This window comes from Sinohyriopsis cumingii, chromosome 8 (genome assembly GCF_028554795.1).
Source record: "Sinohyriopsis cumingii isolate HCF-2022 chromosome 8, ASM2855479v2, whole genome shotgun sequence".
In the NCBI taxonomy this organism is placed as follows: domain Eukaryota; kingdom Metazoa; phylum Mollusca; class Bivalvia; order Unionida; family Unionidae; genus Sinohyriopsis; species Sinohyriopsis cumingii.
In genome coordinates, this window is record NC_142968.1 from 22,071,506 (window position 1) to 22,097,596 (window position 26,091).

At 34.4% G+C, this 26,091-nt stretch overlaps 1 protein-coding gene across 4 annotated transcripts in view; it reads right to left on the reverse strand.

Moving 5' to 3' along the window:
- LOC149793124 (disintegrin and metalloproteinase domain-containing protein 10-like) overlaps window positions 1–26,091 on the reverse strand; it is a 111,303-nt gene that overhangs the window by 59,637 nt on the left and 25,575 nt on the right. For 3 of the 4 annotated variants that reach the window (XM_089967036.1, XM_089967033.1, XM_089967034.1), the window contains exons 4-7: window positions 22,285–22,465; window positions 16,214–16,343; window positions 9,463–9,642; window positions 4,316–4,456 (exon numbers count right to left, since the gene is read on the reverse strand). In XM_089967036.1, coding sequence (XP_089823162.1) covers window positions 4,316–4,456; window positions 9,463–9,642; window positions 16,214–16,343; window positions 22,285–22,465 — 632 coding nt within the window. Of the gene's footprint in view, window positions 1–4,315; window positions 4,457–9,462; window positions 9,643–16,213; window positions 16,344–22,284; window positions 22,466–24,491; window positions 24,700–26,091 lie in introns of those variants that run through there. The other variant, XM_089967037.1, reaches the window with a different exon arrangement.

Genomic DNA, 26,091 nt, shown 5'->3' on the forward strand with positions numbered 1-26,091 from the left:
GTACATGGACAACAAAGTGATTTCAATATTAAACTTCAACCAAGGTTGGATCAGTAAAATAAAATATTCCAAATTTTAATCAGACTTAAAAGAGGAACAAAAGTAATTTGTAAATATGATAAATATGGGCCTTTTTCCTGAAACATGTTTTGAGTAAGAAATTTTAGTGAAACTAGTCAAAGTTGCACCTAGGGTCTCAGTGATCCCATCTCCTTCAAATCTGGATGGCATACATAATCTGAAGGCAGTGCACGAAGAAAAATACTTCAAACACTAGTGCTGGTGAAATTCAATAAAAGATTTCTCTGACAGTATTTCCAGTCTTAATATTGCTGTCATTTCTATTGATGCTTACATTACGTATATGCCAAGTGCTCAAGGAAACCAAATTAACGTCATTTTCAAAATTCTGCTTTACTTTGAAAGAGCTGCATTAAGGAATTATCCTTTCCAGATCACCAATATTAATGTTCATACCTAGACATTAAAAAATAAGTACTTTTCTCATATAATTTAGCATTGATCAAATTTATCATTTTTTCCAAATATGGAACTTATACCTCTCATGTCAGGAATGTGTACTGAAGGACCCAGCAAGCTAATATGCTAGCCTTAAGCTGACTGGATTGCATTCTGTCCTTGCATACTAGTAAAAAGATAATGTTTCGGTGCTGCTTTTACAAGTAAAGAAATGTTGGTTTCAGTTCTGGTGTTTGTTTTTTCCTTTTGTTTTTAAAATATGCACAAAATTTGTTTGTGTACAGATGTGCAGTGACTGGTCCTAAATGATATGATTTAATTTCTGTAAAATCTGTCCAAGTTTTTTTTAAACTACTAGATACTGACCTGCTAAAACTGTTTGAGTGAACAAAAATATTAACAAGATCAAATGATCAAAGCCCAATATCATCATCATAAATTAATCTCAAACCATGATCATGACCCAGATTATAATGATGTATATAATTGCTTACTGAAGTCAGTCATAATAGTGAGATTTTCCATGACAACAGAATATAATGCCTTATAAATTATTCAAATTATGTGACAATTCTTAAAATTTACAATAGAAGCCATTTATTTTCTTTCAAAAAAATTAGAAATGATCTTGACATTAAAACTTTAAATATGGTGAGAATTCTGCTAAACATGCAAATAGGTTAAAAAAATTCTTTCTTGACAGTTCTGCATGACCTTGACATATGGAGTGTTGGCTGTCTGGTTTAATGCAGCCCACTGACAACACTTTCAGTTAATCCATGTCAAAATTAGGGTAATCAATGTGGTTGCACAGTCTGAGGTCATCTATTCAATCACTTGGCTTTGAGTACATAGTTTGCATTAAAAAAATTAGTTTAAGGGGTTTATTCTGCAGCTTTAAAATATGTACCATTGACAATTATTGCAAGCTTTGAAATATGTATCATTGACAATTATTGCAAGCTTTGAAATATGTACCATTGACAATTACTGCAAGCTTTGAAATATGTACCATTGACAATTATTGCAAGCTTTGAAATATGTACCACTGACAATTATTGCAAGCTTTGAAAATATGTTGTCCTAAATATTAAAGAATCTGGATAATAACATTAATGGTGGCAACTTTAGTCTTCAGTGTATTATATAATTAGTCACATTACATCACAATTACTTTATTTTTAATCTGATATTTGATTAAATGCAAAAAAGTGTATTTTGTGCAAGTTTTTTCCCACAGAAACTGAGTCTGTGAAATTTTTTCACTGAAACTCAAAAGACCAGATCTTGAACTTAAATGAATCACCAACTAATGAGGAGGTTGATATGTACATGTTCTCAATTACAGGCATTCACATAATGGACAATGGACAAGCACCAAGGAAAAAAACAGGTTGATTTTCCAATATTTCCCTAAAGTACATAAATACATGTACTCATATCGATAAAAAAATGTGTACCCAGAGGGTGCATAGGGATCAAAGTAGTGGACAGAGATGAAAACTGCAGGCAACCCACAATCCCATGATAGATGAGGTTCAATATAATCAGTCAAATGGCAATATTTACTCTGTTGATAGTGTAACATGATATGGACTCAAACTATAAAAGACAACAGTAGAAGAAAACATAAATTAAATGATACAAGCTGTTAAAAAAATTGTATTTTCTTTGAATGTATCTATCTTATTGAATGAAGTAAATAATAAGGTAACTTACAACAGGTCGACAAACTTTCCTTCCCCCACTTATGCCGACCTAATTATAATCAGTACATACATTTTTTTTAATTCAATGAATTTTAGATAGTTATAATTATTCAAGAAAAAGTTTTAATTTTTAAATAATACCATATATGCCATTCGATTTGTTCCAGTAAATAATTTTCAACCTCAGAGTTAGCTGATTTATAAGTTTACCCCATAATAAGTTAGATTTCATTATGATATACCTCCTGCAAAGTGCATACTATACCATGTTTAAGAACATAGCTGATATACATATCAGCCTTTCTAAGTTTTTGAAATATAAGCACTCGTACCTATCTTCAACATGCCAGAATTCAATTAAGAATGCACAATTACATCCCTTAACAGTCCAATTTTATCTCAAGATATTATGGACAGATGAATTAAAAAAATAAATTAGAACATGACCTTGTAGACATCACGTCAACTTATCCATTGCTCAATACAAAATCATATTTCACTGGGAAAATGACATCGGCATAATCTGTGCATAGATATCAGAGTGTAAGTGATATTTTTTATTCATCTTGAGTGGACTAGATCAACTAAGAATAGTAACACACTTAACTATGGGTCCTGAGAAAACAAGAAAATGTATCTGGGGTCTTAATATATGCACCCTCATTACATTTCCACACACTGGGTGCATGTTCAGCAGATTTTATGAATAAATGTCTTAAAATTATTTTAGTTTATGTGATCAATAAGTAGTGTTCAATACTTAATGTTGATATTTACTTATACATTTACAAACAAATTACAATCAGCCATCAACAGTGTTTCTGTGACCATCATATACCAATGATCAAGATGCAGTTTGCCTACATAAATTATATATCACCTGGAAATCAGAGTCTGACACAAGTGATCACAATGACATAATTTGAGATTTAAAAATAGGAATGACTCTGCTAAAAGAGGAATAGGTGGTATCTATGCAAAGATAAACAAAAATCACTAAACTATGAAATATGAGTCACAGTGACCTAGTTTTTGCTATCACCTATAATACTCCCCATGATGCAATTACACATCAAGTTAAGTGACTCCACTGGCAATAGTAACTGAGAAAATTAGCTAAATGCAAAGGTTAACCAAAAACAATGGACTGAAATATAAGCAACAGTGACCTAATTTTCAGTGAAGGGTGCAGTACTCAAGATATCTAAATAACAACTTACATGATTCTATGAATTATAGTGACAGAGAAAATGGCCTAAATGCTAACTATAAACCAAAGAAGCTTAACTTAATCTGAAAGCATAAATCACTGAACCATGGAATATAGTTAACAGTTTCCTGGTTCTCACCGATGGATGTACTACTCACTGTTGTGACTCTACAATTAGCAATAGTCACTGTGAAAATGACTTAAATGTAACAATAAGATCAGTGTCGATGAAAGATTGATGATGGATATACAGATATCATCAATCCATAAGACAGAATTTGCAATCTGGTCAAAACTTAATTGTTTTTTATCAGTTTACTTATGTATTCGGCCTCTCAAAATAATGCCTGCTATATTTTTCCTAGTGCATCTTTAACACACAGGTTTCACTGATTTGAATTCAAAGACAGGAAAAAAGGTATTATGCAGAAATGTATTACTGTGCCAGAAAGTCCAGTTTTAGATATAAAAATGGTTATATACCTGTAGAGTAAAGCACCTGATCAAATTGCATAGCAAAGCGAAATGATCTATCACTGATATCAAGGTGTAAAGTGACAAACCAGATAGAGAGCTGAATGATGGGAAAGAAAGATTCATCATTAGGTGGACCGAAAGGACGAACTCAAAATCACTTTTTTCTATTGTAATCCATAGATAATTACATTCAGATCCTGTAATCATCTTTTAATCCAGACTTTTGTTATTCAGTTTTAGAGAAGAACATTGGACAAAACTGAGAATTTACAGGGTTATGAAAATTGCATCATCTGCACCACATTTCTCTGCTTTGCAATATGGACCCTCATATTTCATATACATTTTTGCTTACACATTTGTGCAACAGCACAATGTGAGCAAAATTTGTGTAAGTTTACCCCCTTCCTTTCATTAAGTTATTTTTTATAATCCTTACTGTTGTTCTCTGTACTGCAAACTGGACCCCTGTGTACCATACACGTCCATCTGTGAAGTTAGTTGGCCAATAAATTCCGTTAATGGCTTTAACATGGTTGGCAAAGAAAGCCAGGATCTCATCTTGGGCTATATCTTTATTCTGAAAAAAAGGACAAGTAGGGAGTTAGCAAAGAATGATTCTATGGAATGAAGTGCTCCACCAATAACCCTAAAAACTGAGTGCCATTTTTGAATAATGCTTCAAATAAAATTGTTTGAGTCAACTTGTTCATATTTTGAGAAAATAAAATATTTTCTAGTAAAATATGTTTCTTCAATAAAACTTATTGTAATAATACAATCAAAATAACTTGTATAGCTACAACTGGCTTGCAAATCAAGACCTTCCAGGCTAAAACTTTTTAGCCAAACGTTACCTGCCAACCTAGATGGCAAAAGTTGTTAAGTTGTTAAGCCAGAGCCACAATGCAGATAGGGGAGATAATTCTAACTGCCTTCTATGTGGGCAAATAAATTTTTCCCTAACACTTTAGCCTGACAGGTCTGGATTTGCATGGTAGTGGTAGTTCTCATAAGATATTATGATCTGGAAATTGATATGAAGAAGATGCTCCATATCTTGACTTTTGTATACAATACTTGTAATTAAGATATGATTCACGTGGTTGTGGTGGATCTACAGCAGAATTAAGATATACAGTGTAATTAGGACATGACTCATGTGGCTGTGGTGGATCTATAGCAGAATTAAGATATACAGTGTAATTAGGACATGACTCATGTGGCTGTGGTGGTGCTACAGTAGAATTAAGATATACAGTGTAATTAGGACATGACTCACGTGGCTGAGGTGGATCTACAGTAGAATTAAGATATACAGTGTAATTAGGGCATGACTCATGTGGCTGTGGTGGTGCTACAGTAGAATTAAGATATACAGTGTAATTAGGACATGACTCATGTGGCTGTGGTGGACCTACAGTAGAATTAAGATATACAGTGTAATTTAGGACATGACTCGTGTGGCTGTGGTGGTGCTACACCCGTACGAAATAATTAGGCAGATTCCACCTGGAACTTAAGCAGACTCCAGGCGGAATCTGCCTAAAATGTTAAAAATCTGATTAATACAAAGGCGGACATGGAAAATTTGAGAAATCAAAGATGAATCCATCTAGAGTCCGTCTAACTCTAAGATGGATTTTTGTCAAATTCCTGCTTAATAAATACATCTTTAGGCATAATTTTGGACTTAGTTGATTTTCCACCCACCATCTAGGTGGAATTAGGAACTTAGTCACTGACATCTATTATATGAAAGGAGGAATCTGGACTTAGTTTATTTTCTAACCAACATCTAGGCAGAATGAAGAACTTAGTCATTTACATCAGTTAAATAAGGCATAATTAGGACTTGGCTTTTGTGTGTCTGTAAAGTTAAATGACTGAAAATATAGTGATATTTTGTGATTGTAATACCTGTGACTGACAGTTCAATAAAAATATCAATAAGATATAATAATATTTACAATTTGAATGATTTTCAGCAGCATTTATATTTCCTGTTTCTGATAGCTGTAATTTTATTGTTTATTTTGGGCACAATTTATAACTTCTTTTCACAGCTTTCCATGTTAAATTTCTTTTTCAAATTTGTTGTTGTTGTTGTATTTTTGTTTAACTTCAATTGGATTTAACTGCCCTCGAACAAGTTTTCATCTTGTTTTCCGTTTTAAAACATAATTTCGCTTTTCTCCTGACCTGAATTTCCTCGATATGGACCCATTTTTTAATATCGTCTCCGAAACTTTTTTTAAAATAATGCTCCATCCGGTCCCATTCCACAACGAGCTTTCAAATAAGTATTTGTTCCATTTATTGTTGAACAGATGATCATTGTATAAAGCTTTCTGATTGGTCAAAAAATTTTAACTGACCAATGAATCGTCGCGTAACAGAAACTGATGGGAAAGAGCATGTTTGCTAAACATGGCAATTCGAATTTTCGAGCGGGACGAGAGATTGAATAACTATTTGAAAAATGTGTGGCAATGAAAATACCCTGAACGCAAATTTGATGGGAACATAATTGATGAATCTGTATGAAAACTGAACGCCAGGACAAGCATTTTGTGCCATAAAGAGCTTTACAGTAGCAGCTAACATGCTAAATAAGACAAGGAACTGAATCAGGAATCAGGATGATTTTGAAGTTATACAACTCCAAACTGATTAACTTTAAGGAGGGACAATGTGTAGATCACTGGTGGGAATTGTTGCCAAATATCCATGTCTATCAAAGATAGTCATATCTTTGCAGAATTTTCTTGGCTGAAAAGTAGAATCTACTTTCAATCTCATGAGGCATTATTGTGTATATTATCAAAATATTCTTGGTGTGTTGGAATTCAGTGTAAAATAAGAGTAATTATATCATGATAAACATTTGTCATGGCTGCTTATGGAACTAATTCGAGAGACCACAACAGCATCATAGTTTGTGCAATCAAAAATCCAGTGTACAGTACAAGTGACATAAGGCAGGCTCCTAGCTTTTCTTCTTCTCATAATCAAATTGTCTCAAATGGATGCTTTTCTGTAATTTTGCATTATTTTCACGGCTGAATTTTTCAATGCAGATTAATATTTTATATATGTTTATGTGTTCACAGGTGCCTGTGCATATGTTCCAGACTTGATACTTGGATTTTTAAAACCAGTGTCTTAATTATTTAGTGTCAGATACTTCACATCATGTTGTATATACAGTATTTGTTGTACATCACAGAAGGCCTCAAGGCAGATTAGTTCTGTAACTAATTGAATTACCTTCTCTAAATAAAGTCATATATTATTATCATTATTATTTTTATTTTTATTAACTCCCATTTCTCTTGCCTTGGATGTCATATAATTACAACATCAGTTTAATTGTTTTCATGCACACTTAAATATCACCTTGGTTAATAAAGTCCTGTTTAATTCATATCCATTATTTCTTTGAAACCTGCTGAAATGTCTGAAACACTAAAAAAACTTCAGTAAAATACTATATAATGATCAAAATTTTAGTGAAATCTTACAAAAGTTTTAGTCAATTTTTTTGTGAAACCTCACACATATTTCAAAGAAATTTGAGTGAGACCTCAACATAATTTCAAAGAAAGTTTTGGTCAAAATATTTGTGAAATCTCACCAAACTTTAAAGTGAAATGAAAAATACTTAAGTGATGCCATGTTGGATTAGATTTTGTATGCAAGAAAGAAAATGGCATTGCCGCTTAGGACAAGAAAAACCTAAATCTTATTTGATAATGTCTGTCAAAATAAAATGATCCATTTTAAAAATTACTGTGAATATTTATCATTGATTCCCAATAATGCCTAAAAATCATTAGGCAGTTTAATAGAAATCTGAAGTATATTTTTTATGGTTTAGGCAGAAATTGCTTAAAAAATCCGTCTGAAATCCGCCTTGACATTTTCATTATTGGATTGGGTTTCTGCAGGTATTTCCATCTAATTAGGCAGAAGTAAAGATTCCACCTAGTAACAGTAATTTGCGTATTTCGAGCTATATTCCACCCTGAATCTGCCTAAAAGTGATAATAAGGGGAATCTAGGCTAAATGAGCGGAATAAACAGATTCCGCCTAGTAGACGGAATAAACAAATTCCACCTAGTAGGTGGAATAAACTAATTCCGTCTAGTAGGCGGAATAAACAAATTCTGCCTAGTAATAGATGGACTAATTTGCATATTTCGGGCTGTATTCCGCCCTGAATCTGCCCTGAACCCACCTAAAATTTATAATAAGTGGAATCTAGGCTTTAAGTGAAATCCACTTTAAAATTCCACCTGGAATCTGGTTAAAGTCAGGGCGGAAGTTTTCGTACAGGAGTAGAATTAAGATATACAGTGTAATTAGGACATGACTCGTGGCTGTGGTGGTGCTACAGTAGAATTAAGATATACAGTGTAATTAGGACATGACTCATGTGGCTGTGGTGGATCTACAGTAGAATTAAGATATACAGTGCATATGACTCATGTGGCTGTGGTGGTGCTACAGTAGAATTATTATGTTACCAAACAAAATATTTTGTAGGGGTAATGTAATTGTTTCTAAATATTTACTTCTTGGTAAATATACAGATCCAAACATTAAAAGGTAAAGCAAGCATGTTGCAGATAAAAATTGTGTTGGCTTCAAGAGTATGAAAGAAAATCAAACAACCATTGGCAATCATGTCATACAAAAAACTTCTTAGCTTCATAATGATTCGTCAAGAGTATGAAGAAAATACATCAAAGGTTTACAAAATGTTAGCAACTTTAACCATAATCATATTTTATTTGACTATGAACATGATCCCAAGGATATACAAACAAGTGAGCTTGTCACAGATTGAATTATCATGCTTTTATTAAATATTCAAAGGAATAAAAAAAAATAATGTTAAATTAAACCTTGATGCAAATTTTCTAATTCTAAGACACTGACCATGTGGTAAATTGGGTAAATGAGCATATCATGGAATGAATTATCTAAGGGCTATAACATATTAACAGATTTAGCAAATGAAAACCTTGAATCAGAATCTGAACATTAAACTGTAACTGATGCCAACATCAATGCTGTCAACACCAATGCCAGAAAAGTGACTGCTTTGCAACCTCCTAAACTTTGTAAGAAATGAATGAGGAACTGAGGTAACATGCCCACTCCATAAAATTTAAAAACCAGATAAAGTGAAAACAATTCATTTTATTCAAAAATCTAATCAGATCATCTACATAGGCATACCAATATGACCACAAAATTTCAACGTGTCCATTAGATTGCTTATCAGCAAGTCATCAGTACATAGGCTGAGTGTTTCTCTATCAGACTCCATGGTTCAGTGTACAGAGGAAAATACTGAATTTTATCCAAGTTCTTGAATCAAAGAATGCATGTTTCTCCATGGAGTGTAAGATTGACACAGTGTCAAAAATCCACTTGGTGTTAGATATGATGAGCCAACTGAGTAAAATACAAAATAGCTAAGTGTCAAAAATATAAAATTAGGGGTGGGGTCAAGTAAAAACAATTGGAAGTCTCTGGTGCAGAAATGAGAGTAAAGGGAAATACTATATGCTGACCTGTTTATTCTTGTCCATCACATGCTTCCACAGCAATGGGTCTGATCTGAGGTGCAAAATACAAGTATTATTTTGGTCAAGGACTGTCCTCTTCTGTCGATGTAATGTAGAGCTGTAGATATTGTGCTCAGTATTTTGATGGTTATGAGCATCATACACTTCCTGCCATTCCATAGCACTCTGAAATGAAAAGTGTAGACTGAGTACTTTTAGCCCATGGCACCACAAAAACACATATTTCCTGCCATTCCACACCACTCTGAAATTAAAAGCATCGACTCAGCATGTCAATCCCATGACACCACAAAATTATATGTTGACAATTTCCATGGCACTTTATTTCAAATTATTTTAAATGTCAATAATGACTATAATGTGCAGAAAATAAGCAGACATGGATTTTCCTGCAAATTCTGTAGCAATATGAGCTGAAATGTCTTTGAATGATAAACAAGAAGGCAGGGGCCTTCATGTACATCACACATTCAAATCATTTCTAAGATACATTAATCAAAATCTTAACTTAATTGATAATAGCACCACTGGAAAAATGACCGCTATCTCTACCCTCCTACTAATATGGCTAACAAAATAATTAAAGCCATAAAAACATGATTCAAATTTGGTGACTGTTTTGTCACATTTTAAGGAATAAACTAATTATCTTTTGTTCAGTATGTCATCTTTTCTTCAATCACAGATGACCAATCCTTTGGGCATATGCTACAAAATCTTGTTAATAAACATAAATACAGAACACAATAAATTTAATCATGCATTTTAATATAGTAACTGATAAGACTGCATGTAAAACACATTCACACATATGGCCCTGCCTGAGAGCCAGACGCATGCATGGGATGCATGAATATAAAAGGACAAATCTTCCTCATTCTACAGTCCAAGTACTAAATCTATCCATCCCACTGTTTAAGACTCAAGACCATGCAGACAAACTTTTACAAAACTGTAACCAACATTTTTTAAAATTACCCTAACCTTCACTGTAGAACAGGTGGAGATCAGGGCAGCATAAATTAGAAAGGCAAATGCTTACTGTACATGTAGGATAGCTATCAATTCCAGGTTTGTGACCTGTTTCCAAACATAATTTTTTTTAAACCAAAAGCTTAGCCAAGATTTTCAGATAACAATGACCTTGTCTAAGGGTCAGAAGTAGGGCAGAATTTAACTGATATGGAAAGAAAGAGATATTTAATTATATAGTCCAGGTAGGAGGGCTATACCTCAAAGGGATTGGTCATAGGAACAATGGCTTCCCCCAGAGTAAGTGATGACTGTGTCTGTCTTATGTCAAACCAGGCATGACAACAAGTATGTAAGTATAAATATACCTAATATTTAGATTTTACAGTGTATCTATATATATACAATGTTCTTCAAGACCTCTAACATAGCAACAAAAAATTCCAAACAGAAGTGGGTGGGTGTGGGTAGATGATGGTGGGAGGCTAGATTTGAATACCACAACTGACAGTGTTAAAATAATTAAAGGGCAAATAAAGAGGTAATCCTAATGTCAAAAAAAGCATCATCTGAACACATTAATGAATGAAAGAAATAAAAGTTCTATGCAGATTCCAGAGACTTACATAAGGTCCCCAAAACAATTACTCTCCAGGAAAAATGGGGAGAAGTGAGCAATCTACAAAGAAATTTGAAAAATCGATCGCCTTTTTACAAACGTTGTAGTAGTAGCTGGTTTAAACTAGAATAAAAACTATATATGTATTCAAAGACTACAGATGCCCTAGCTGCCCCAGTGCCTAAACTTGAAACTAAAATAAATGTAAAACTCCAGCTGTGACGGTTTGACAGACAGAGAGAAATGCATTACAATATGTGCTTACTAATCATGGTAGGGCATGTATATAAATCTATTCTTAATCCTTATGGAAGTTCATCATGAAAAAAATATCTGATACTTTACCCTAGTCTGATATCAGAGTTGCATGTAACTTAAAACAGTTTATTTACCCACAATGCCAGAAAGTAGCATTTGGTTCATCCTTGCTTTGTGCCCTTATAATTAATATGTCACAATGATAAATGTGTCAGTAGTAGCTGTACCTTTTTCCAACTTGATGGAGGAAAAATAAACTGTACTTACTGACTGCTTTTTCTGAAAGTATTATTTCCCATCTAAATTGGAATACATTTTTGTTTATAGTAAATTGCAACTGCTGTCAAAGGTTTATATATGTCCCCACCAGCTCTCCCTCAACTACCTTCTTGGGTTTAGCACTTGGACTATTAGGTAACTACAGATGCTCAGATGTAATAATAAATACAATGTTTAAGTCATAAATACTAAAACAGTTGCAAAGGCATGTCTATAAATGTTAGCAACAAAAATATGTTTTTAAGAAACCATGAAACATAATGCTGACAAGAAGAATGGTATTTTACCAAATACATGGTATACTCCCAAGATAAAATGTTGATTATCAAAAAGCAAAACTTTACGACCCCCTCCAACTCCATCGACTCACCCAGGCATAATATGCTCAAACCAAAGGCATGAACCAAGCATACTGGACACATTAAGCACCACACAGCCCCCCTTCTTTACCTAAAAAATTCAGGCCATCAGAATAATTTCCTATTCAAAGAATTTATCATTTATGAAAATGTGTCCTTTTCGCAGATCTGTTCAACTTCCCACTCTGTATACTAACCACTGGAGGTTATAGCCTCCTTGAAGTAACTGACCTAGACCAAGTACAGAAAGTGTCAATGCATTGATTAACAGATTACAGTAGTGCAGAGACTAGTGATACCTTTCAAACTGTTTACACTGGATACATTGTTCCCACCATGTTTATACTGGATACATTGTTCCCACCATGTTTACACTGGATACATTGTTCCCACCATGTTTATCACCATGTTTATACTGGATACATTGTTCCCACCATGTTTACACTGGATACATTGTTCCCACCATGTTTATCACCATGTTTTTACTGGATACATTGTTCCCACCATGTTTATACTGGATACATTGTTCCCACCATGTTTACACTCGATACATTGTTCACACCATGTTTACACTTGAAACATTGTTCACACCATGTTTACACTCGATACACTGTTCACACCATGTACTAGATGTGCATGGGTTTTAGCTGTTTCATGTTCTAGGAATTTTTGGGATAACTGTTATTCAGACATTTGATGTGCTTGTTATGCTGGCCCATTATCAACTCTTGGATTAAAATTACTTATGAATCAAACACTTCTCGACAACTATAATTATTGTCACCATAGACACGCAGGATATTTACTAAAGTTCTGGTATGTACCATTTCATTACAACGATCCCTTTACTTCGCACCATCTGCAGTTTACAGAGCAACATCATCTGCATACAGATTTATGGAGATTTTTTTGATTAAAATTGAAATCTTTGAAATAAGAGATATCGGATGGACAGATATCATGGTCATATTCTGTTAACCATTAGATTCACCAATCAAATTACAGCTTTCACATTTAGGAATGAAAAATAAATGTTATTTAGATCATAATGGTTCAAACATGTAACTCTCCCAAACAAGAAATGCAAATATTTACCTGACAGGTTACTGACAGTAAGTGGTGTGGGAATTCCAAAGGTCAGCATAATATGAACTTTTATCAGTTCCTGTCAGATCTACTTGAAGTATAAGCAAATCTCAAGTTTAATTAGATTGGACTTTACCATATTTATATTGGACTTTACCATAATTAGACTGGACTTTACCATAATTAGACTAGACTTTACCATATTTAGATTGGACTTTACCATAATTAGACTGGACTTTACCATAATTAGACTGGACTTTACCATATTTAGATTGGACTTTACCATAATTAGACTGGACTTTACCATAATTAGACTGGACTTTACCATAATTAGATTGGACATTAGCATAATTAGACTGGACTTTACCATAATTAGATTGGACATTAGCATAATTAGACTGGACTAGACTGGACTTTACCATAATTAGATTGGACTTTACCATTCTGTTGTAAGACTTTAGGCTTTTCTTTCATTTTTTTTCTTGCACTAATTATAATTCTTCTAAGGGAATGAACAGTGTTTCCAAAGTGAATTTCATTTTCCCACATTATTATAAACAATATGTAGGAAGAGATCACCATCATAATAATCTACAACCTATTATCAAGTATTACACACAGTATAAATCATTCAACAGGACAAGGTTGAGAATTTAAATCAAAGCTAGAATTAGACAAGTTCTCCATTCAACTATTCTGACTATTACATATAGAATGGTCTTCAAAGCTATTATGGGGGGTGGGGTGCATGTTACCACATTTTATCTCAAGTATTTACCTGAAAATTGAAACAAGGGGGTTTATTAGATTGTGTATTCTGTATATGTTGTTCTGTTCTAAATATAGCACAAATTGGATAGACTGCTCAAATATAAGCTATGGACCCAATGGTGACATCCAAGTACATGACCACATGTATGATTGGAACAAGGTGACAGATAAGTATACTTCAAATATGCATTGGATGGTGCAGGGCTTTAAAGAAATAGAATGATGAAAACTAAACTAAAACTAACTTGGGTTGTTTTTCCCATGAGCCCCATAGTGGGGTAGAACCAAGGAAAGACTTGGATCAAATAGAATATGAAGTTAACTGTGTGAAGGGTTATTATTAGAAAATCCAATTAAACTCAAAGTGTCAGGCTACTCCTTGATCCCACTGTCCCGTTTAGGGATGGGTCTCATTTTGGAAATGAACCAACTGAAAGTTTATGAAAATATAAGGCATAAAACAAACACTAACCAGTATGAGTACCATGAAGGTACATTCTATAACCACCTCACTGTCCTGTCATGGTTGAGTCAGAAGATTATTTATCAACAGATCTAAATGATCTTTACCTTAGATCAATGTAAGTGGCCTTGAACTAAACTTAATGTGCAGCAACTAAAATTATCTTATTTGACTTACCAAGATCTTGACCTTTGACATTTACACACCAATATTTAATTGTTTCTTTCCAAGACTTACCCTATGTCAATCCAGGAACTTACAGGAGAATAAAATGTTTTGTGCAAAATTGGTGTCTCTCTGAATCAAATGACCTTGACCCTGACATTCTGACTCCAGAAGTGATATTTCTGTTCTAAGGTCCACAAACTCTGGTCATGGTACACGGTCAAGTTATTATATGAAAATCATTTCTCTTCTTTCCATTTCAGTGCCTTTTTATTTTCGACTCATTGACCCTAAAATCACTAGCCTTCTCTCTTTCTCAAATTGGAAGGAATATGCAAAGTTAGGTAAGGCAGATTATGTGAAACTAATGTTTATGTACCGAATGGAAAAGGTAACAGGCAGGTGAACAGACATACAGATGGACATGTCATATCAATACACTCTGCTTTTTTTGGTAGGCATATAAAACTTGGTCCAAAATATGTCCCGAAATATAATTTTGGACAAATGGGCCCACCCAAAAACTGAACTCAGGAACTGGTCGGTAAAAATGTGATGAAAATATAAAACTTTAAGCAAAATGTCTCCAATGTAATTCCAAACCTCAGGGCTCCACCAATGGGATGAACCAAGGGAAAGGAAAAAAGTGGAATATACGATAACATTATTCACCAAATATGAAGAGAATAGGGTAGGAGATTACCCAGATGAGCTTGATTATTTTTTAACCAAAACTGTTCACAGACACCTTCACACTTAACACCCACCCCTACACACCCACACACAGGCAACTACAAATACTAGAAGCCCTTGTCTCAGGGGCATAAAAGTCAATTCATTCTCAATACCTGAAACTGACCTCGATTTTTCAAACTGCTTATCAAGTTACAAAATTATCCTTAAGTTGTAACACATGTCAACTTTGCATCTCTGCTGTACATGACTAAAGCCTTCCTGTGTAAATTGTAGTGCATCCTGGGTTAATGGTTTCCTGTACATGACTAAAGCCTTCCTGAGTAATTTATAGTGCATCCTAGGTTAATGGTTTCCTGTACATGACTAAAGCCTTCCTGAGTCAATTGTAGTGCATCCTAGGTTAATGGGTTCCTGTACGTGACTAAAGCCTTCCCGAGTCAATTGTAGTGCATCCTAGTTTAATGGTTTGCTGTACATGACTAAAGCCTTCCTGAGTAAATTGTAGTGCATCCTGGGTTAATGGTTTCCTGTATGTGACTAAAGCCTTCCTGCGTAAATTGTAGTGCATCCTAGGTTAATGGTTTCCTGTACATGACTAAAGCCTTCCTGAGTAAATTGTAGTGCATCCTAGGTTAATGGTTTCCTGCATAATAATGCAATGTATGAGTAACTTATCTTTCTTTCCAATCTATTCTTCTAGTACAAGATGCACAAAGAAGTATGGCACAAACCAAAATTTTTATAACACAAGAAGTGATTTTGGTCTTCTTTTCAAATTTAGGGACAATATACAAGTTAACTTTTGGAAAAGATTCTGAATTAGGTGTTCTGTAACATTCTCATTGCTGCTTAAATTTCTCAAAAATCTTCCAGTCCAAAGACCACTAATGTGCTTTGTACCATAAAAAGGACATAATATTTTCTTTCTGTCTTCTGCAAACTGCTGTTAATCATGGAAAATATTCAAGTTAAAAACTGTCTATATTTTCAATGGACACACACTACAGGAAGTACTTATAACAAACATCATGCTAAATATTACAGCTATAACACTGGATACCAACTTACCCTCCTGTGCCTGTTTGCATCCTGTGTAACTTCTGACTGTACAACTGACCTCATCCAATGGACTGCCTGGTCATAACCACAGTAACCAGATGCGAATGTTGCCTCTCTTCTGTCACGTTCCCTCTGAGTTCTTTAAGAGAAAATGTAAAATTAGATAATAATATGGGTCTAATAATGTATAAGGCAAAAAAAATGTGTTTCTGGTCGACCATCATCCGTTTTTCATTGCCACTTCCCCAACCCCTCAGAGTAAAAAAGAAAAAACATTTTAAAAAATTCCCAAAACTGATTTTTGCATCTAAAGAGCTGGTCTAGCACAGTAAACTTAGTACATTATATAACCTAATCATTATATGTAATATTTAAGAAGAAATTTACAAAAAAATTTTTAAAAATCAACTTACCAAAATATAGTTATGCATCAAATTGAGCTGGTGTCACAGAATAAGGCAAGAAATAATTTAGTTTCTCCTTAGAACGAGTTGATCATTTCCATTGTACATGTGTACACATTACCTATGGTGGATAACTGTTTTTCTACGTAAGCAATTGAACTAGCATGTATCTCATTGTAGATCACTTGCGGCGAGACGCTAAAAGCATGGTATGCGCAGGTATTTTACTCTTACTAATACTCACTCTCCTATAGATTTAAGGCAAGTTTCTTTTCTAACTGACACACTGGCCTTTTGGATCTTGTCAAGGAGTGAACATACTTCATTTCTGTTCTACAGCCACAGGGGTAAGTGTTACATTTGTAGTTTATTTGATATGTAAAGCATATTCAGTTTTTAATGTCATATCGTGAAATGATGCCTTTACTACTATGTGGATTTGAAACGTGAACTTCTGAACTGTTACAAGTTGCTATTTGGGGTTAAATTTAGTAGCAAGTATCTACAGATTTTAATTCTGTACCTGTTATTATGACCAGTTTGGTTTTATTGAAGCTGTCCGTACATTATGTCTATATGTATGCCTGTGCACATGGTGGATCCATGAAGGGTGGGTGTGGCCAATACGAGTGGGTCAACCCAATTCAGGAGAACTGTGTGCTGTCTGTATGTATGTCTATACCTATGTCTGTGCGCATGTTGGATTCATGAAGGATGGGTGTGACCAATACAAGTGGGTCAACCCAATTCAGGAGAACTGTGTGCTGTCTATATGTGTGTGTGTGTGCCAGTATCAGGCTGTCTGTCTGGTCATTCGTGTCTATATGACTTGAAAGATGGTGTAACCATCAAAGCGAAACGAAGACAAAACCGCTAATCTGTAAATTTGTGCGCATGGTGGATCCATGAAGGGTGTGTGCAGCCAATACAAGTGTGGGCCAACCTAAGAATTTGGAAGAACTGTGTGGTTTGTCAGTGGACACATTTGCAAGATTTTACAAATATTTATGAATCATATGGCTGTACAAATGACTGAGTCATATGTTTGTTTCAATCGATTGTTGTTTCAGTTGAGTACAATTGAGTCATTTTGATTACATGAGATAATTTGAATCTTACTTTCATCATGTGAGATTATTTGAATCTCACTTTCATTACATGACATTCCATGAGATTATTTGAATCTCACTTTCATTACATGACATTACATGAGATTATTTGAATCTTTCATTATGTAGCAGGGATGGCCCTGGCTTTTAAAAAGCTGTCGCCAAAAAAATTGCCAACCTCAATATTTTGTCGCCAATTTTCAAAAAGTGTCGCCAGAACAAGTAGTGTACATTTTTCCAAGTGTTAATTTAATCTATTAATGTAACAGGCAATGAAAATTACAAAAGATGAGTTAGCTAATACTTTAATTACAACAAGCATTAACAAAATGTTACAAAGTGTTACATGAAGGTCCGTCGCGATTTTAGGGCTGCCCACTTGTTGAATGCAGTCTAATTTTTCACATCTGTACATGCTGATTGTCATTAAATTCTCGAGAGATGAGATGCAGAGTTTATTTCTGATGTCAGTTTTTATGAAGTTCATCTTACTGAATCTACGTTCACAGTCTACAGTGCTGACAGGTGACACCAGTAGTCTCTCAGCAGCCGCAGATGCGCAAGGGTGCGTTGCCCTGGATCTCACGGCCAACTGAATCAAGTCCTTAACACCTCTATACACCTTACCATTCCTGAGAACTTGAACCCTAGCATAAGCCACAAAGCCAGCCAACTCCTGACTAACCAATGCATTATCAACTTTAGTTGACATTTTAATAATAAAAAAACCCTATGATCGTACATTGCAATGTAAGATAAGTGACATACAATGCGACCGTCGATTGCATGCATTCCGTAATTAAATGTCCCCCTCCCCCCCCTTTATGGCTAGCTTCACAAAGCTTGTAATTGCTTTTTAAATCCCAAGAATGATCACTGAAAGCTGTATAAATTTTCTCGACAAGCAAAATAGGATCTCCATTCCCACGAATGAAACTTACACGAGTCAACACCTGGCAATATTGGACCATATATATAAGCATTAATTCACACCCAATTTAGGGATTCTTTCACTCCTGTATTTTGAAAAATAAATAATTATTTTTGTATTTATACACAGTAGTCGGTACTTCAAAGGTCATCAGTTTTCTATGACGGTTCAGCAAAACTATTGTATTGGTATATGTAAAAAAAAACAGAAGGATTAGCCATTCAATTAATTGTATCTGTTCTATTCGCGTCTTCAGAAGTCAGTCAGTTGTAGGTATAGTTTGGTAGCATGATGGACTGTATCACAGCATACAGTACTCAGCCCAGACGTCAGCATAAGCAGATTTTGATGTAACAATGCACTGTAAAGATGGGGTTGTCAATACGAACAAAGGATCGTTTGTTTAACAGATAGATTCCAATGCATTGCTTAGTCAAGTTTGTGGCTTCCTTTCGTTCTCCCTTTTAATTTATCCAGTCCAAATCTATGATTGTATGTGCAAATTAAATAACCAAAAAGTCTGTCGCCAAAAAAATCGCCAGATGGAATATTTTTGTCGCCAATAAGGAAAAAAAATCTCAATTTGCGACATTGGCAAAGCCCAGGACGATCCCTGATGTAGATTATATGAATCTTACCATCATACATTTGAATATATGAATCATTATTTTTTGTTTTCCTATTTGTGAATGTTTGGATAAAGTAACTGAATGAGACTGCTTATAGCACGAAAGAATCACTGTATTTATAGAATATATATATATATATATATTTATTAATTCATTTCATAAATTTCCATCATTCATCTATCTATCCTGTTACAGCTGGTTTAGCCCAGTACTTGAAATGCTTAATACATTATATATAATAATCATTATAATATATATATATATATATATATATATATATATATATATATATATATATATATATATATATATATATATACACACACACACACTCACACACACATAATGATTTTATTTGAAAAGACATACAAATCCTACCTACCTATCTACCCTTATTTTAAAACCACTGCAATAGTAAACACATATTGGGGGAGGGGCTTAGCATTTAACGGCATCTCAGCTTGATGGTAGCCATATTGTGCCAATTAAAAGTGACATTGTAATAAAATGAATGTAAAAAAAAAGGAAGCATTTCACTATAATTTTAGGAAGAGAAACCCTTCCAAATAAATGTAAACTGGAAGTACAAGATAAAAGACAAAGATATTACAATTCTGTACAAAATCATAAAAATAAAAGATAAAGGTAAAACATGTAAAATACTTAAAACATATTGTCAACCTATTTTAAAAACTGAATTCCCTCAAAATTTCCAACATTTCCTTTGGTGGCAGATTAAGATAGAGTTTCTTCATTGAATTGATGTCAAAATATGTTTATCTTACCGTGTGAAAGACTACAGACTTCACAAGTGTGTGGTCCACCGTCCATGTACAATGGCATGGTACACATTCTGGTTAAGAGGCACTCTTCACTGTGTAGAAAGAGGCACTCTTCACAATGTAAAAATGAGTCAATTATGTGTGTCCAATACCCAATCAGCACACTACCACCTCATCTATGGGTTTTCTTCTATACGAGGGATACTATACTCTACAATAGCAGGTTTGATATTCTGCACCTTGTTTGTGGAATTTTCATTCTACAATTTTGCCAAGTATGAAAAACATGTAGATTTATATTTGAAATTCAGAAAAACATTTTCTTTCAAATCTTTTGCACAGTTGAAGTTTTCAGAATGATTCTCTTACGAAGATGTTTTCAAGAATGTTTCAGCCAAGGTATTGGAGATTTCGGGCATGGTCATGATATATACATCAGATTTTTTAAAATGTTTAGTACAGCTGCTTTTATTTAGAGCAATGATTTTTTTATACCATAATCCATACCAATTTAATGATTTTTCATACCATAATCCATACTGATTTAATGCTTTTTCATACCATAATCCATACTGATTTAATACTTTTCATACCATAATCCATACTGATTTAATACTTTTCATACCATAATCCATACCAATTTAATGATTTTTCATAACTTAATCAATACCAATTTAATGCTTTTTCAAACTATAATCCATACTGATTTAAAGTTTTTTCATACCATAATCCATTCTGATTTAATACATTTCATACCATAATCAATACCAATTTAATATTTTTTCATACCATAATCCATAATGATTTAATGTTTTATCATACCATAATCCATACCAATTTAATGATTTTTCATACCATAATCCATACCAATTTAATGCTTTTCATACCATAATCCATACTGATTTAAAGTTTTTTTCATACCATAATCCATACTGATTTAATACTTTTCATACCATAATCCATAATGATTTAATGTTTTATCATACCATAATCCATACCAATTTAATGCTTTTTGAAACCATAATCCATACTCATTTAATGCTTTTTGATACCATAATCCATACCAATTTAATGCTATTTCATACCATAATCCATACCGATTTAATACAGCGGGTAAAAATATTTCAGCATAGAGACACAAGAGCTCCATGCTTTCCTCTTATTTTCTGTAATGTTAGAAGCTTGATATTGGTTTTATTATAGCATCATGATAAATTTTCAGTTCTAGGATTGGCATTGAAATATTAAAGACCATTTTACATTCCTTGATGTTGTCTTTGAATGTAACATCAAACCTTATTTATCAATCGCCAAAGGTTTTGGTATTCTTTCCCCAGGAATATTCCGCACTATCTTCGTAAAATTAGAATGCAGTTTTTCAGTCATACCACTATGATGTCTGCAGTGCAGCAGCTTATAGTGATGTCTAGCACTGGGGCATCATGCCGCAGACATGTAGCATGATGTCCCACCCAGTCACATTATCCTGATAACAGGCCAACCAGTCCTAACACTAACCTCTTAACACTGAGCGCCAAGCGAGGCAGCTGTTAGTACCATTTTTATGTCTTTGGTATGACACAACTGGGGACCAAACCCATGCGGGAGGTCACAGGGGCACCTTCCTCTGATGAAGGCCTTGTGAGAGGGTCAAAAAGCTAAGGAGTCATGAATTTGTCTGCTACAGGAAGTTATCTATCCTTACTTTATTATTATTATCAGTAGTAGTAGTAGTAGTAGTCAGGGCTGGCGCTACCATATAGGCAAACTAGGCAGCCACCTAGGGTGCTGATTTCAGGGGGTGCATTTCTCCAAATCAATAACAGTTTTGAAAAATAAATAAATAAATTTCAGTTTTATTGAGGGTCGTTTTTTATCCTGGTTTATTTCATACAGAGACAAATAATTGGGTAGATTCAGTCTGACCGAAACACCAGGCTGACCGGAACAAGCAAAATGAGTGAGTGAAAATCGCGCATATATGAAACTTTCAGGACGTAATTACTGTTTATAAATTTTGAAATTTATATTTTCCGGGGTGGGGGGCGCCAGAATCTAACCTTGCCTAGGGCGCCAGATAGTCTGGCGCCAGCCCTAGTAGCAGTAGTAGTATTTTCATTATTACATGTATTATTACTACTACTACTATTATTTAAATTGATAACTAAGTACTTGTAAAAGAATGTATCACCCAATGTGATCTGATACACATTCAAATGGTATACCTGTAAGGGTCCAAATTTAGGTCCTTATCCCTGTATATGACAGAGTGGTGATCTGCGCTTAGCTGAGACTTATTAAATCGGTTGTTGACTTCCATGTGATACACTGTGTCTCCTGGAATATGGATTTCACCACGAAATAGTCCCTGAATAATAGCTCCATCTACTTTACTGCCTGGTATACCTGTATAAAAGAAAGTACTTATTTTTCTGAGGTTGATCTCCTTGCATCTAATACAGGATGAAAGCTTAAGGAAATAACATTGCCTTCTGCTTATGCTCATTTTGCAAACTGAAATTTAAACTGTCAACCATGTTAATGTAGAAAGATTTCTTTAAATGTAACAAGCTGGGGGGGGGCCACTAAATTTTATCAGTTTCAAATAAGTTTATTAGCACCAGAATGACTCCAAAGATTTCAAAATTCACAACCTAATAAAGGGGTGTCAATTTACCTGAGTGAAGGACATAGGGAAATTTTACTATATCTGATTCCATGTGACACAATGACAATATGTTAAAACTCATCACAAAAAAAAAGACAAGCTTAAAATCATACTTTCAATCACCCACTCATTACGGTGTTAGGCCCCTACTCTTCCTCGAGTGTTTCATGGGAAACTAGAGGATAGTGGACTTCTCTATGGAACCCAAAATTACAAGTTTAACTCCAGCCATCTTGATCTGTGATATCTGGATTAGAAAATCGTCATTGAGATACCTCTGTCCAAGTGTAGACCACCTATGAAATGCGATGATAATCGGTTCCAGAACACGCGACTTAAAGAGCACAAATTTTTAAAAAATTGTCTAATGAGACATCGACCTTCCACCTGTTGGCCTCAGAATCAATCGAGAGGTGCCCCTGAGAAGTTTAGTCAATTGACAAATTATAGTTCAAATTTAGCCAAGGATAGTTATGCATCTTCACGCAGATAAGGCATACAATTTCTGAAGTAAAATAAAATAAAGAAAATTCACTACTGGAAATAACAATTATGTTGCAGAAACCACCTACATGTATAGTCTGAGTTTCCTCTGACCCTTGCCTCCCCATTTTTGATATTTGGACATTTATGTTTGGTGTCGGCATATGGTAGCCGCTTACTAGCCCGCCTAGCAAATTTTAATGACCTTTCATCGAGATATACCTGCATGAAATCGATAGGAATATGATTTTTTTTCTCAGAAATTGCTAGCATAGCATTCTTTGTCTTTAATCTGCTAACAGATGAGATGAAACTATGGCATTGATGAAATTTGACCTGGAACTCGGCATTTGCATTCCAAGTCACATTCCTAGACAAATCTCGCAACCTACATGTTAATGACATCAGACATCAAATAGTCCCATGATTTCAACAATAAGTCATTTCCAAAGTTGCTGTACATAGAACTCTAAAATATTAATTAAAAGTCACGTAATGTTTGTACATAAATATAATGCACACTTAATTCTCAACATATTAATTCTGATAATGACCAGAAACCTGTCGATACCACTGCAAAGTTAAGAAAGCCAAATTCATCAAATACTAAGCACGTGTCAGCAATGTTTTTGTTGGTATCACGTGACTACTACACTGACCTGTGCTCTCCGCTTGGTGAATTTGGTTGTTTCTAAGTTGCTGCAACATTTACAGATGTCTGGTCTTTGTTTTCAGAATAAATATTTTTAGAAGTTTGTGTTCCTTCATTTTTGATAAATATTACGTGACTTTCAATTATATGTTCGATTTGTTTTCCTACAGCAGCATTAGAAATGGTTTATTATTGATATCACGTGACTATTTGAACACTGTCGTCATTGACATGTAGGTTGCAAGAGTTGTGTAGTCATGTGACTCGGAATGCAAATACCGAGTTCCAGGTCAAATTTCATCAAAGCAATAGATACGGTTAGTCTATCAGCGGAATAAAGATGCAAAGATTGCTAAACTCGCAATTTCTGAGAAAATAAATCATATTCCTATCGGTTTCATGCAGGTATATCTCGATGAAAGGTCATTAAAGTTTGCTAGGCTGGATAGTAAATGACTACTCTTTGGTGTCGGTGAATTCCAACTTTTCGATAGTGGACTCTGACCTTACCCACCAACATAAATGTCCAAATATCAAAAATGGGGTGGCAAGGGTCAGAGGAAACTCTGACTACTCCATGTATAGACTGACAGGCAGACAGACCTCACTATGGCTACATTTCAACACACCTTAGTGATCAAAACACAAAAAATGTATATCCAGAATGTATCTATACTCCTGCTCTCGGTTTGAATCTTAAACCAGTTTCTCATGTAAATAATCTACATCATATCGTTTACATCATAGGTGCTCAATGCAAGCTTAATGTTGAGGGAAAAAAACAATAATATGAAGGGAAAAAAACATACAGAGTGACAAAAATACCTAAGATTACCCCAATGATCCGTTCTGACATAGTACCCTCTCTATCTTACTATATAAGAGAGAAGGTATGTAACTTCCAAATACTTGGTTCCACCCATGACCCTTGATTTCCTTCTCTTTTTTCCGTCTTTAAAGGCACACGACCATACTCTATGGCTTGTTTTACTCCTGAGATATTTTGCTATTCATCAAGCCATCATTGACTTTTCTGCGTTGTACCAAACTGAAGTTATGGGTTCCAAAATGTGCAATTTTTGCCTGCTGGGACGACTCTGAGCTCATGTGACAAATGGTTAAAAGAGCTACATATAACATCTTTGCGACTCTACCATACATTTACGTGTAACTCGATTCAACTTTAGGAATTCTGCTGTATGGAAGAATTAGACATTGTCTTCTTCACTACACATACATTGCATACAAGCGACTCTCATTTTCAAAACATGTATATTATGGTGTACACACGTCAATGCCGAAATATGATTGGCTCAAAAGGTTATACTTTAATGTATACTCTCATTAATTTAACACGTTCAAATGATTCCTAACATGATGCGATCATGTTATTACCTATTTTTGCCTGGGTACAAATAGTCTATATTGTGAAATGGTTCTCTGATGCATGGATGTTATTTAAGTATAATCTTTTGAGCCAATCATGTTCGCCATTGACGTGTATGCCCCATAATATACATGGTTTTACTATATATGATACACATGTTTGAGTATAAGTTAAGTATAACCTTTTGAACCAATCATGTTCGCCATCGACGTGTGTGCCCCATAATATGTTTTTACAATATCTGATATACATGTTTTGAAAATGAGTTGTTTGTTTCTTCCATGGAACAGGATTCCTAAAGGTGAATCGAGTTATTGGTAAGTAAAAACTGACTGTTGCATCTACCACTGGTCTGTAATTAAAGAAGGGATGTATTGTAGAGTTGCAAACATTGTATATAGCTCTTTTCACCGGTTGTCACGTGGTCTCGGAATTGTCCCTGCCGCCAAAATTCGCACGTTTGGGAGCCCCTAACTTCAGTTTGGTACAACGGAGAATAAGCAAGATGGCTTGATGAATAGCAAAATATATTAGGAGTAAAACAAGACATAGAGTATGGTGGTATGCCTTTAAAGACGGAAATAGCTGAAGGAAAATCGAGGGTCATTGGTAGAACCAAGTATTTGGAAGCTACTTACCTTCTCTCTTAGATAGTATGATAGAAAGGGTCATATGTCAAAACGGGTCATGGGGGTAATATAAGGTATTTTGTCACTCTGTTTTTGTTTTGTTTTTTTGTCCTTCAGATTATTTTTTTCTTTCTCAACATTAAGCTGGCGTCGAGCACATGTGGTTTACATATGGTAGATAACGAAGCTTTAGACTGGTCCCCGGTCTCAACA